We start from the raw sequence: 14,603 nt of genomic DNA, 5'->3' as shown, positions 1-14,603 counted from the left end.
AAACAAAAATAGAGGATGACGTGTACTAACCACATTCAATCATTTGTTTAATTTCCCACCTATTTTTTAATCTTTACTCTGCTTAATCCATGTTATTTATATGTCATGGGTTTAATTAGTATAATCCATTAGTTATAACATATGAAAAAAACGTATTTAATATAATTTAAGCAACACTAACTTTATTAACCCGTTACATCTAATTGCATTATTAGATATAAAAAGTTTGATTGTGATTTTTTAAAAAATATATAAATGATTAAATATCCATAATAAGTTTAAAGTCAAACATTGAATTATTAAATTAGGTAAATAATGATTTACGAGCCATTATCGTATAATAATTAGTGGCATATGTTTAAAAAGATATTCAATTTTGCGTGTACTAAAAATTTCGCTGGATAAATACAATATTTATAATCTTACAATTTATAACATACTAATTTAGGTTACACGATTATTCAGTTAGAAGAGAGAGTCTGCTTATAGTTTATATTCCACAGTTTGCAAATAACTCTGTTTGGGTTACACGATTATTTGTAAATCTAACAATTTTGTTACACGTATCAATGTTGTCAACGGATGGTCCATAGACATATATTATCATAGACTTATGACATTACTATTAAACCAATTTTGTTACACGTATCAATGTTGTCAAGGGATGATCGAATTTTTTGGATGGTTATGAAATCTTGATTAAAACCCTGAGATTTGGGTTTATTATGGATGCCAATGATTGGTTTGTCAATGTTGTTTTAAGATTTTAAATACAACATGAAGATATTAAGTAATTGATGTATGTTGTGTGGGTTTGAATGTTTAGTTTATAATCTATTTTGAAGGTAGTCCGTGTTATGTTTGAATCAAATGTATCACTTTTTGTGTATAAACCATTAGAGATGGTTGAAGATGAGTTTGTAACCACAAAACAATTATAGAGAATTGGAGGTTTTTTTACCTAACATATTACAATTGTGACTTTTCATGTTAATCAAGTTGAGTGACTTTATATGGGATATTATGGCATAATATGCATATTTAAGGGATTTTGGATGTTCATAGCAGAAAAGGAATGAGCTTATGGTGTTTTTTCTATCGAATAAATCAATGAGACATGAATTACAGAGGTCAAAACTGGTTCGAGTGAATATGAGTCTAGATCAAAACTGGCCAATTAAAAAAACAATTTTGTTTGGCCCAAAAACTAGTTCAATTCATACTGGATTTCTTCAGAACGGATTTATGAGAAAATGAGTTCAGCCAAAGCGGGTCAACTTAAAAAAATGAATTTGGTTATGGTCAAAATGGGTTCGGGTAGAAACAGGCCGCTTTAAAAAGCTAATTTGGTTATAGTAAAAAAGGTTCGAGTCAAAATTTGTTTAGGCAAAGTAGTGATCGAGCAGTCTCTAATCGAAGTTGTCAATATCATGTCAAATGTTGTATACAAAGAAATATTTAGAGAAGTATTTGTAATTTAATTTTAACATAATTATGTTCTTACGTTTACCTTTAAAATATTTAAAGAAAAATTTGTTTTAAATAATTCATTGTATTAATTTGACCCGTTTTGACAAACCCCGTATAACATAGAGTTCAAAAGCTAGTTAAGATATGATAACCTTGTTCCAATTCTCTGCTTGTTTCAAGCATAAAAACAAACCCTTTTTAAAGGCATTCAAAATAAGAAGTTACAACCAACATGCATGCAGTAAACAAAGACAGTAGAGAACATGTTATGCGTTGCTGTAGCATTTTAAAACCATAAAAAGATGACCTAGATAGGCTCGAACCCGTGCATTTTTGTAACATAAACTAAAGGACTACCATCATACGAAAGTTATTTTGATAATATAAAACATACCATCTTTAAGAAAATATTTAAAAACATTGGGGTTTCAGGGCCCCAATCCACTTAATATGGGTCAGCCCCTGGATACAGTTTTAATAGAGAAAAATTGATTTTAAATAATCATAACTATGTCATATGGACAAATAACAGTTTCGAATTCATACTCCGTTAGTCTGTTGTTGCTTACGTGGCGCCTCCAATTTTGTCCATATAATACTTAAAAGATGTTTACAAAGAGTTCATGCCACGTAATCGTGCCACATAAGAATTTTTTTAGCAGCTAGCGCACCATGTAAGCAACAGACTAACGGAGTTAACTATTATTAGTCGCGGAACGTTGAAAACAAATACGCCTTTAGTTGGGACCGCCACTAGCCAAGTGTGAAGTTGAGACTGTTAATTGCCAATAAGACATAGTTAAGATTATTGGCAAATTAGAAATAAATAATCTCACATTTTGTGTATTGGCAGATAATAATCTCACCTTTAAAAATCACTACTAATGGTTCCATCTTTCAACTATTTTTGTCATAATGGTCATTTGTTAAAAAATACTTAACGTCGTTAAGTTTTTCCTAGTTTCAAATTGATGTTTTAGGACTTTTGATCTGAAGAATGATATGAGTCAACTGATGTAAAACTTATCTCGAAATAGTGATCTAAACGACAAAAAATGTTTCAATTCGGGTGCTTGAATTTCCAATTAACAAAAATCAAGTCATTTGAATCACCGTTTCTAGATAAGTTATCAGTCGACTCGTATCGTTCTTCCGATCAAAAGCCCTAAAACATCGGTTTGAAACTAAGGAAAAAACTTAACGACGTTAAATATTTTTTAATGAAGAACCATTGAAACAAAAATAGTTGAAAGATGGGACTGTTAGTAGTGATTTTTAAAAGGTGGGATATATCAGCAATACACAAAATCTAGGATTATTTATTTCCAATTTTCCAAGATTATTTAAAAGCTTCTTCAGGTAAGGTGGCAAAACATGAAAATGCGTGTCTTGACAACCAACATGTATTTATTCCATTTGCTTTTGACACTTTTGGTTTCCTCGTGCCTGAAGCTGTGGAGCTACTTACCCGTGTTCAGCGGGTCATGCATAGTAATGTTATGACTCAAAGATCAGCAAATATAGTTTTTAAAAGATTAGGTTTTGCGATTCAAAAAGGGGTAGCGGCGCAGCTTGTTGTCCGCTTGCCTTCTGTTTCGATGTAATTTAAACTTTTCTTTAAATATAAAAAAAAAATTTAAAACCATATTTCCTTTAATAAATTATTAATTTTGGTTTTTATGATAGCTATGAATATTAGATGATTATTGATTTGTTCAATTGGTTGTGTGGTTGTATTTGTTCTAGACATAGGCCTATGTTTAGAGTAAATGAATGCCATTTGTAGGGATAGAGATTAGACATGACCCTAGATAATTGATTAAACAAGTTAATACATATAAATAAACTTCTTCGGAGTTGGTCACTACATGGTCCTGTAGTTTCGTAATATCTGTAGACTTGTCACAATAACAAAGTTTTGTAGTTAAGTGTATTTGAGGCTGAAGTAACAAGTAATTAGTTTTGTAATTTTTTTGTGATCTTAGACTAACCAATCATTTGTCTTTAAGTGACTAGATCAGATGTCTTTTATAATAGTTTTATAAACATGTTAGAGAGCTAGTTCGTTTCTAACACTCCGATTTAAAGCATTCACAATGAAATCCTCTTCCGCATCCATATAACTAAACTAAAAAATATGCATATACCCATAAGTCTTGTTTACTTTTCAAAACTCTTCCACTTCCAATTTTCCATATATATTCATAATCAATTAAATTATACCTCTTTAGTCTTTACACTCACAAAGCCCGTTCAAGTCTTGGTTTTTTTTTTTGAATATTAATTGTTTATTGGATTACATTGAAAAGTCTTGTTTACTTTTCAATACTCTTTCATATCCAATTTTTCATATATATATATTCATAATCAATTCAATTATACCTCTTTACACTTGCAAAGCCCATTCTCTACTATATAGGTAAGGATAAAATACAATAATCCTTTATCGTACGTTACGTACGCGACACTTCAAACCGTTGATTTTCAAAAACCCAAAATCACAATTACACTCATCTGTCCGTCTCCACCACCCCTCACCGACATCAGCACACCTCCTTCACCTCCGCTCGCCGGCGCCATTAGGGATGGCAATGGGTCGGGTTTAGGTATTCCCAAACCCATACCCGGTTATAAAAGTCCGTCCCAAACCCGTCGCGTTTTAATCGGGTAATTACCCGTCGGGTTTCGGGTTTGCCCATCGAGTATACCCGGCTCAAAACCTGTCGGGTTTCTACCGGGTTTTAAGAAAATATAACTAATCGATTACAAAGATGGTTACCATAAAGGTAAAATATCTCAAATAATTAAAATAAACAAGTTTCGACAAATAATATATTTGGAATATAGTATATATATAATATAATAAGCTATATCGGATACATCGGGTATATAATCGGGTAAATGGGTTTATGCTATCGGGTAATCGGGTCGGGTAACCGGGTATATTAGAAATCACAAACCCGTGAAAAATTTCAAAACTAAACCCAAACCCGTCCCAAACCCTAAAAGGTCGGGTATTACCCGTCCCATTTATGTCGGGTTTCGGGTTTTCCCATCGGGTTCGGGTTTCATTGCCATCCCTAGGCTCCATCAACACTCTTCGTCACCATCATCGCCGTCGAAAACAAACTCATCGGAAAAACGAAAAATTTGTCACAGATTTGTTTAGTTGATTGAAACTGAAATTGAAGCCAATTGATCGATTAATCTTTGAAATCGATTCAATTAATCATTAATTTTGAAGCTTCAATCGATTAATATTGAGTTCTGGATGATGGGTTTTTGACATTGAACGTTTACGATTTGAACGTATTAGCTGAACGTATTAGATGAACGTTTAAGTTTTTGCTTGAACTTTTAAATGTTTGAATGTATTAGTTGAACGTATTAGCTGAACCCTTAAGTTTTTGCCTGAAATTTTAAAGGTTTTGAATGTTTTAATTGAACGTATTAGCTGAACGTATGTCGTGTACGTAATGCACGTTAAGCGATTATTGTACGTTAACATTCCCCCTACTATATATATCATATAATTACATTTAAAAATCGTTGTATTTTATCTTTCCTGTTCAATTAAATAATATTTTTATACCTTTATCATTATATTTTCTTCTCCTCCACTTATGACCACTTTCAGAAGATTCTAAAAAATTATACGATGCGAACAATGAAACCCAAATTTAACTTTCTCATATAACATTTTCTCTCCCATCTACTCACAACCACTCATAGCATACCATATAATTTACCCCTCACATATTAGCAAAGAACATATTGAGATTGCTCTAAAACATAAGATAGATGATGAATTGTAAACACCCAAATAGGGGTTTAGTCTAGTTTCCAATATAAATGGATATTGGGGTATGAGGATGAGTACACTCCAATGTGGCAGTGAAAGTTAACAAAATCTCATGTTTTTCTTATAATTTAAGTACGGGGAAGGGGATTGGAACTCCAATGTAAGTGCTCTTAGTATCTTTATTGTAGTGAACCTTAGGGTAGGCAGACATCATCGAGTCCTTATGCTCTAAGTGTTGAATCACATGAATGATCCAACTAGAACTCAATCTTATTAAGAATACCCTCATATATTAAGTTAGTCATAGACATCAAAACTGTCAAATTGATTCGTTTGCCTAAGTGATATCCTCCCTTCATCAGAATTCAAGGCGGTTAAATAGTTGAGTAAGTTCACATTAAGTTAGTTTAATTAACTCGTTTTAATGAAGTTATACTAGATATTGATAAGGGTATTGTATTAGTAGTTGCAAGCTAGTATTAACGGATCGTTACTTGGTTCTTATCATAACTATTTTACGTTGCGATTGGCGCACCTGCCTAGCGATGAGGCTGGTACCGCTGAAACGAGTGAAATAATATATCAAAGACCAAACTGTTTTTCAGTTGGGTACCAATACTATAAAAAATACATAAAACACCAAATTGAAAGGGTATCGATGCAAAAACATTAAAAAAACGAACACAAGTATTGGTACTGATTGTGCTCGATCGGTACCGGTTCGACACGATGTGGTACTGGTACCATATTACTATTAGTACGGTACTGGTAAGCTGTAAAAAGTGCTCACGTTCAAAAAATACATTTTTCAAATTCAGAAAAGTAAACAGTAGATACTATTAGGGGTGAGCGTATATCGGCTCAGTTTTTCCACTCCAACGAAAATTGAAATTTGGTTTTTATAATTTCATCTATAGAAACCAATAACCAAAATTAGTTTCTTAATTCAGTTAGTTTGTTAGTTTTGGTTTGGTTATAACCAAAACCAAACTCGACCTAAATTTTTTCTATAAATACATGAAACGGAGGTAGAAAAACTAGATCTATATATGAAAATATGAATGTTAATACCTAAAAAAACCGATAATCGATTTTTCAATTAATTCGGTTTTTGGTTAATATTGGTTTGGTTTTGTTTTACGATTCACCCCCTAAACACCGTCTTCTTTTTCCTTTTAAACTCGACTATGCAATTTTTGCTATTTTTTATATATGTCGTCCAACACATGTAAATCATATTTAGGTTATAAGATCTTAATTGTGTGTGAGAGTTAGAGTTGATGTTTCTAACATGAACAAAAATGTGGGGCATGTGCAGAGTAATCTCTGATAATTCAAAAACTCTTACAAACTCTGTGGGAGCAAAAAAAATAGGTCCTTAAATATAAAGAACTAATTTCTCTCTCTCTCTCTAGTCTACGCATACAACTTTTTATTCTCATTCACAACCCAAATTAAATCAATTTTTTATTAAACAAGTGATTTAGTTTTTAATTTATCCTATAAAAATTATAAATAAAGAAAATATTTATTTTCGTTAAGCCAATTTATTTTAATTACAAACACTTCAATTTAGTTTCGAACCTAATAATTTATTTACAAGTATAAAAAAAGGAAAGAAAATAATCTTACGGACTCATATTTAAAAAAAAAATTCTTGAAAATACTTCGATTTTAATAAAATTTATATTGAAATGTGCAATAAAAACCCCAAAAGCAAAACTGTGTTTTTAGATTTTTCTAGAAAGGTTAAATAATATAAGTTGTTAAAAAAAATTAAAAATTACATTAAATTGATTGTTTAGTTAAAAAAAAAGAAAAAAAATATAAAATAAGTGGCAAGTGGCATTAGTGAGGTCGTGACCTGGTCGCTTGAGCGACCAGGTTGTGGCTTAAAATGCATTTTTCATTGTTGTTTTGAAAAATTTTTGTTAACCCAACCTTCAGGTTGTTGATAAAGTTGGTCTAAAAACGATGGTTTATTTTAAATTAGTCAAAATTAAATAGGCTTTTATTTTATAATTTATTAACTGATTTTTAGATTTAATTATGGAATTTTGTTTAAGAAAAAAAATTACATATAAGGTATGCAATAAAATCTGAATTTAACGTAATATGGTCCCCAAATTGTATCTAATAAAATCTTTATGTAACAAAAGAATTTAACTAGTGATATGGTCTCCATCAAATTAGTCCTTACCGCCCCAGCACTAGTTCCAGTCTTCCATAAACCATATTAAAAGGGTATAATCAAGGAATCGAACCTGACTACAATACAATACAAGAGTAAATTACAATAACAAGCAAGCTAAGGTAACAACCAACTTAGCTACATGAAAAAATTGGTTTAGCAACGTTTGTATTTAATTTATCTATATCTGTAACGAGGTTTAGTTTTTCATGGGCCCCAAAAGTTTTTGAGCCTTATGCGGTGGCCTAGCCTGCAAATAAAATACTATGGGCCAACCCTGGTCATGTGCGGGTTGAACAATAAAACTGTTAACCTGACATGATTGACAACTCTAGCTAAAACGATTTCGTTTAACGGTGTGAATCTTTTTTTGTTCCTTTAGTTTGTATTAAGTGGCACCTGGACCGAACTGACATTCTTTGGCCTTTTCTTAGACTACAAGTTAACTAATTATCAAGTTGGCCTAAGTTTTTTTTTCCTAATAGTAATCAACCTTTAATTGTCGTTATCTAAAGCATTGAAACGAGCTAACAAAATCAAAAAAAGGATATTCCCACATCAATGTCTTTTCCCGTTTCAAAGTGTTGTAAACCAAATTTAACTACTAATTTCCAATGTTTTAATTCATGCTGGCCGGTAATACCAGTACAACTATAACTGTCTGTCAGTCACTTGCCCAATACCATTTAATCCCATAAATTAGGGGAACGGCATACAATTTGAACTGACAGAAATTGCCCATAATATTAGTTTATGTCGTTGTACAGGTTTAAACCTCAGGTAGCTGATCTACCTCCCAAGTTTAATCTTGTGGCCTTTCATTCCTATACCATCGATCAAATTCAGTTCCTGACATCGATCGTCAGGTCTTGTGTTCCAAGTTCATCCTCAATAGTAGTTCCTCAAGTGGTTGTACCATTTAAAGCCCTTCCCGGTACAGTTAGATGCGCAAATGAGCCGAGTTGCTCGCGAGCTTGGATCGATAAAAAGATGGAAATGAAACGAGCTTTTTTGAGCTTGAGTCGAGCCCGAGCCTTAAATAAAGCTTGTTTAGTTATCAACCCCGAGCTCGAGCTTTGTATAAAAGCTCATTTAGGTTCGCCGAACCTTTATATTCTTATTTAAGTTTTTATTCTCTCGGACTTCTATACATTAATTTTACACTACACAACCAAGCTCAAGTCGATATTTTGGCTCGTTTACCCGAGCTTGAGACGAGCTTAAGTTTGTTAAAGATTTTTTACAAAGTATATAAAAATAATTAAACAGTTATATAAATAATAAATATATTAGAAAATAACTCGACCCAAACTTCAAAACTCAATGACGGCAGAATTCCGATCAACCTTTGTTTCTTCGTGTGCACGTAATCGCCGTACAATATCTTTCTTACTCGTATTCGTGTCACTCCAATGCTTTACTTTAAAAAGCTTGACACTTTTGAAAGCCTAATCCCCTAATACATGTGATCAATCATTTTCCATCTGAATCGATAAAGAAACCATAATCACATGCTACCCGACACACAAAAAGCTTCAACTTTCTTGTTTTGAGTTCAATTTCGACTTCTTTAAAGTGGGTATTGATAGAAGACTGATAAAGATTGAAACTTTGTTCGTGGGTTTTTAAATTCCAGGTGAAAATCAACAAAATTGTTGGTTTTGGGATTAGAGATGGGTGGGATGTCATCTGATAATGTTCATGGGCTTGTGTTAGCTTTGTCTTCGAGTATATTCATTGGATCAAGTTTTATTATTAAGAAAAAGGGTCTCATGAACGCCGGTGCTACCGGAATTAGAGCAGGTTTTTTATCACAAACTCGGTATTTTGTGTTTTTGCATGTTCTGTTTTAATTTTAAGGCATGTTGAATTATGTTTTTCATTTTATGTTTTGTTTAAGGTATGTTAAGTTATATTATGTTGCTCTATCATGATCATGATGCTAAAAAGAATAGTTATATAATTTTGAAAAAATGTAATAAAATAGGGACGTGCATGAAACGGACCCGTAACTAGCCCAACCCAAAACCGACTGTTTGGTTTTTATGTTCGGTTTCGATTTTGCTTGTACTGAACCGAACCAACTTTTATAAATGAATTGAACCATCTAATTACTTTTGTTAATAAGTTGGATTATAAATTTTATTTATGAATGTTAAGTAATTATATAAAGTGAATAAGTGTTGTAGCTCACAAATTTTAGGCCCAAAAGTTCAGGTCGAGTTACATTATTTTGGGCCATTACTTTTTTAATTTTCAGCTCAAAAATTTTCATCCCTTATAGCAAAACTGAATCAACCCCATTATGAAAACCGAAAACCAAAAACCAAAATAAACGGAATAAACTGCTTTCAAAAATCCCAAAACCCAAAATTTAAATTTTCAGTTGTTAGTACGGTTTTAGCCCCAAACCGACCCATGAACATTTCTATAAATAGTGTTTTGGAATTGATAATAGCTTGAAATGATCAAAAATATGAAATTATTAGAATTATACTTGACTATTTGATATTTTAAGTAGCTTTTTAAGGTGAGTTTGTGATCAGGTTTTGATTAATGGGAATCCCAACAGTAATCTTTAACCAAATAAGCTCAATACCTTATATATTAGTAATATTGAAAAAAGAATATCAATATATATGTGTTAATATATGAATTTGATTATACTACCTTATATACATTTCTTAATTAGGTTTAGGAGGCTATTCATACTTGAAAGAACCCTGGTGGTGGGCTGGAATGATCAGCAGTAAGTTCTAATCACACCACAAATGTATATTATTATTATTTATTTCTTTCGTAATCGCGTATTTATAATAACTGTGTTCATTATTATTATGAAATTGCAGTGATCATGGGTGAGGTGGCAAATTTTGCTGCATATGCATATGCACCAGCAATTCTTGTAACACCATTAGGGGCTCTAAGTATGATAATCAGGTAGATAGATTACTATTAGTATATGATTTTTTTTGGTACCATTTTCTTGATTTAAAGGTGATATTTTTCTGCACATGATAAACTCTTTTGCAGTGCAGTTCTAGCACATTATTTTTTAGATGAAAGATTACATATTTTTGGTGTGATCGGGTGCGTGCTCTGTTTGGTGGGGTCGACCACAATCGTCTTGCACGCGCCGCAAGAGACTCAAATTAAGTCAGTTAAAGAAATTTGGTCCTTTGCAACCGCACCAGGTACGTTATGCTATATAGTTTATAGAGTTAAGGTCAGTGTTTGTCCATGTGGCATGGGCCCATGGCTGTTTAACTACTTCAGTAGCAAGTCCAATTGTTTGCCATATCATGGCTACGGGTTTCATTTCTTTTACCTTGTTCCGTTGTTCGTCCCTAACAATAACACTATTAGATTTGCTAAGTAGAAGGGCATTCAATCATTTTACACCCAAAGGACTATTTATGTAAATTTTAAAGTTCATTATATAAAAGTAACCAGTTGAAAATAATTCCTATTAGCCTACTTTTTTTTAAGGAATATTGGTTTTAAATAATCCCAACTATAGCCTATTGGTAAATATCAGTCATAACTTTACACTTGCCTGCTGACCGTCCCAACTATTGATGTATTTGTTTTTAACGGTCCGCGACTAACGGATGTTAACTCCGTTAGTGATTTGCTGACGTGTACCTTCTTTTCCGGCCGGAAACTTGCCGGAAACCTGCAACTTGCCTCCATTCTCCCTAATATCGTCACCCCGTCTCCCTCCCTCTTTAAAAGACATCGGAAATTAGAAAATGAAGTAGATTTCATCTTCTTTCATGGCCAATCCTATATACCAAACCCGATTTTATTTTCAAAAATTTTAAACCAATGTTACACGATTTACAAAATAAGCATAGGGCTTTTGTTAAGAGGATAAAAACGAGTCGAATGATGTGTCAATTACCTTGAATGGTGCACGACTGACGAGGGTGGACTTCGCCGGAGACAACAACAGCGGCACGTCGGTTAGGTTTCGAATGAGGGGAAAGATAGAGAGAGATGGTGTAACGATATTAGGGAGAATGGAGGCGAGTTGCAGGTTTCCGGCAAGTTTCCGGTCAGAGAAGAAGGTCCACGTCAGCAAATCATTAACGGAGATAACATCCGTTAGTCGCGGCCCGTTAAAAACAAATACATCAATAGTTGGGACGGTCAGCAGGCAAGTGTAAAGTTGGAACTGATATTTACCAATAGACCATAGTTGGGATTATTTAAAACCAATATTTCTTTTTTTAACTAGTCCCTTAGGTGTAATATAACTAAATGCCCTTCTACTTAATAGAAAAAAATCGGGCATTTAAGTTATTGCACACCTAACTCCTAAGAGACTGTTTATTAATATTTTATAATTACTTTTTTAGAATAACCATCTAAGAAATTTAAGTCCTCCTGGCCCTTTTTTCTTAACTAGTTCCTTAGGTATAAAGTGATATAAGTGTTAATAGGAAAAATCTAGGGTAGTCCTCCTTGCCCTTTTTTCTTAACTAGTTCCTTAGGTATAAAGTGATATAAGTGTTAATAGGAAAAATCTAGGGTATTTCAGTCGTTTTACACTTAAGGGACTAGATATGTATATTTAAAGTTAGTTTTCAAAAATAATGATTGAAAATTAAATCCTCTTGGCCCATCCTTTTTTAACTCGTTTCTAGCTGTAAAAGGACTAAATGCCCTTCTGCTTAACATAAGAATCTAAGACATTTCAGTCATTTTACACTTAAAGGGACTATTTTTATGTAAATTTTTAAGTTCACTTTTTACTAATAACTATTTAAAAATAAATGCTCTTGGCCCACCTTTCTTAAGTTGTCTCGTCTCTTTAGTGTAACATGACTAAAATGCCTTTCTTCTTAACAGAAAAATTCAGCGCATTTTTGTCCTTTTACGCCTAAAAGACTATTTATGTAAGTTTAAAAGTTAATTTTTTAAAATAAACAGCTAAATAAATCCTTTTGGCCCACCTTTCGTGACTAGTCTCTTAGGTGTTAATTGACTGACTGAATAGCCTCTCTACTTAACAAGAAAATCTAACAGCGTTAAAATGGCCAAACCACAAGGATGAAACCAAACTTAACTCTAATATATATTTTCGATAAAAAAGTTGGCAAAAAGTTATGGCTTTTGATATCTTAACACAGAATAGTATGGTCTTAAACAGGATTTCTGGTCTATGCTTGCATTGTTTTCATTGTTGTTGGCGTACTTATTTACCGTTATGTGCCACTCTACGGTAGGACCCATCTGGTCATATATGTCGGGATTTGCTCTTTGATGGGCTCTCTCACGGTTCGTGTATCTCGTTACCTGTTTCAGCTTCTTTTATGGTTAACGTTTTTCTTGCTCAAAGTAGTGGAAAATGTAGGTTATGTGTGTGAAAGCAGTCGGGATCGCCATGAAATTATCGCTTTCAGGAAGCAATCAGTTCATATACTTCCAAACATGGTTTTTCACTGTGTTACTTTTTGGTTTCATTCTATTGCAACTCAATTATTTGAACAAGGTGAGTTAAAAATGATATATTCACCTTGTCTTTTGGATTCAGAACCAACAATATGTTGAGAACCGTCAAAACCTTGAGAACCGCTTAAGACATACATTTTGCTTCTCAACAAAAAAGTTAAAATTGCAAAACAAATGTGTATTTAGTATGTGTGCATATATGCATATAAAAGCGAGTATAGTGTAATAGTGTATATGCATATATGCATATAAATGTGCGTATAGTGTAATAGTGTATGTGCATATAGCATTTAGATAGAAGACTATTAATATTTTTATGTAAAAATAGAAATCTTACAAATATTGGCATTTTCATGTATTGTAGTCAATTTATATAATGTAAGTACAAGATTTAATGTGGTTCTCGCAGTTCTCAACATATTATTTGTTCTGAACTGAAGTGAATACACACACACACATATATATATATAAAATGGTGTTTTTCAATGTGTTTGCAGGCACTAGACACCTTCAATACCGCTGTGATATCACCTGTTTATTATGTCATGTTCACCAGTCTCACAATCTTGGCAAGTATGATCATGTTTAAGGTGATTTTCTATAACCGTAACACTTAAAAAAAATTAACATTTTTTTGTTTCTCGATCATGTTTTGATTTTTAAAATTCTTGCAGAACTGGGATCATCAAAATGCATCTCAGATTATATCCGAACTCAGCGGTTTTGTCACTATTTTCTCGGGGACGTTTCTGCTTCATAAAACTAAAGATATGGGAACTCGAGCAACAGAATCACCAAAACTTTCAGGTTCATCAACCAGCACCCGAAATGAGGGTCTTACAAGGCCGGAATTGTGAAATGTTACATGATGTATGTGGTGGTGATGGTCCGGTGACCAGTAATGGCATCGGTTGTTGGTGGTTTTGTGGTAGATTAGAGGGTTTTAACAATAGGGTTAGATGCTGGTGAGGATCATGATTATTTTTATCAATGATTATGTTGATTTTCTTTATGGGCTTATTATATTAGTGTGCATACGTACTGTGATAAAGTTGTTCTGGTTTGTCACTAGTTTTTAGTTCTAACTTTTGATATTTAAGTATTCTATTTATGTTTTTAGATTGCAAATTTTCAATGTGAATAACCCAAAATATATTTTAACTTTTCCTGATAATAACTTGAGATAAAAAATGAACATTACATTTAGGGCGTGTTCGTTTCACGGACTTTTTTTAAAGGATTTGGAATTGGAATGGAATGTTTGAGAATCCATGTCATGTGTTTGGTTGGTTAATATGTATTGGAATTGGAATTTTCTTCATTCTCGTTTTTTTTTTGAAAAACGAGGACAACGAAGGAAACATTCTAGTTTTTTTACATTTTTCGTTTTTGATTTATATTTTGAGTTATGATTTTTTATTAACTTTTTTGAATTTTTTTGGAGGGGTTTTTATTGTTAATAAAAACCCCTCCAAATAAAATTCAAAAAAATTAATAAAAAAATCATAACTTAAAATATAAATCAAAAACGAAAAATGTAAAAAAAACTAAAACGTTTCCGTCTTTGTCCTCGTTCTTCAAAAAAAAAAACGACCCGAAACCCGTTTTGACTTGTTTTGACCTTGACCCATTCCGACCCGGACCCGTTCTGACTCGAACCTTTTGACCCTAACCAGTTCCGAC

At 32.6% G+C, this 14,603-nt stretch overlaps 1 protein-coding gene across 1 annotated transcript; it reads left to right on the top strand.

Moving 5' to 3' along the window:
- Positions 1-9,121: 9,121 nt before the first annotated feature.
- Positions 9,122-13,802, top strand: LOC143600478 (putative magnesium transporter NIPA1). The gene is made up of 8 exons (XM_077078156.1): positions 9,122-9,266; positions 10,156-10,212; positions 10,313-10,403; positions 10,497-10,657; positions 12,619-12,746; positions 12,823-12,960; positions 13,418-13,510; positions 13,595-13,802. The coding sequence occupies exons 1-8, from the start codon at positions 9,137-9,139 to the stop codon at positions 13,775-13,777; spliced, it is 981 nt and encodes a 326-aa protein (XP_076934271.1). The 5' UTR covers positions 9,122-9,136; the 3' UTR covers positions 13,778-13,802.
- Positions 13,803-14,603: the final 801 nt, after the last annotated feature.

The sequence above is a fragment of the Bidens hawaiensis genome, unplaced genomic scaffold (assembly GCF_021521415.1).
Source record: "Bidens hawaiensis isolate Kalapana, Puna unplaced genomic scaffold, B.hawaiensis_p1.1 tig00054150_1, whole genome shotgun sequence".
Lineage (NCBI taxonomy): Eukaryota > Viridiplantae > Streptophyta > Magnoliopsida > Asterales > Asteraceae > Bidens > Bidens hawaiensis.
This window is presented reverse-complemented; position numbering and strand designations above follow the sequence as displayed.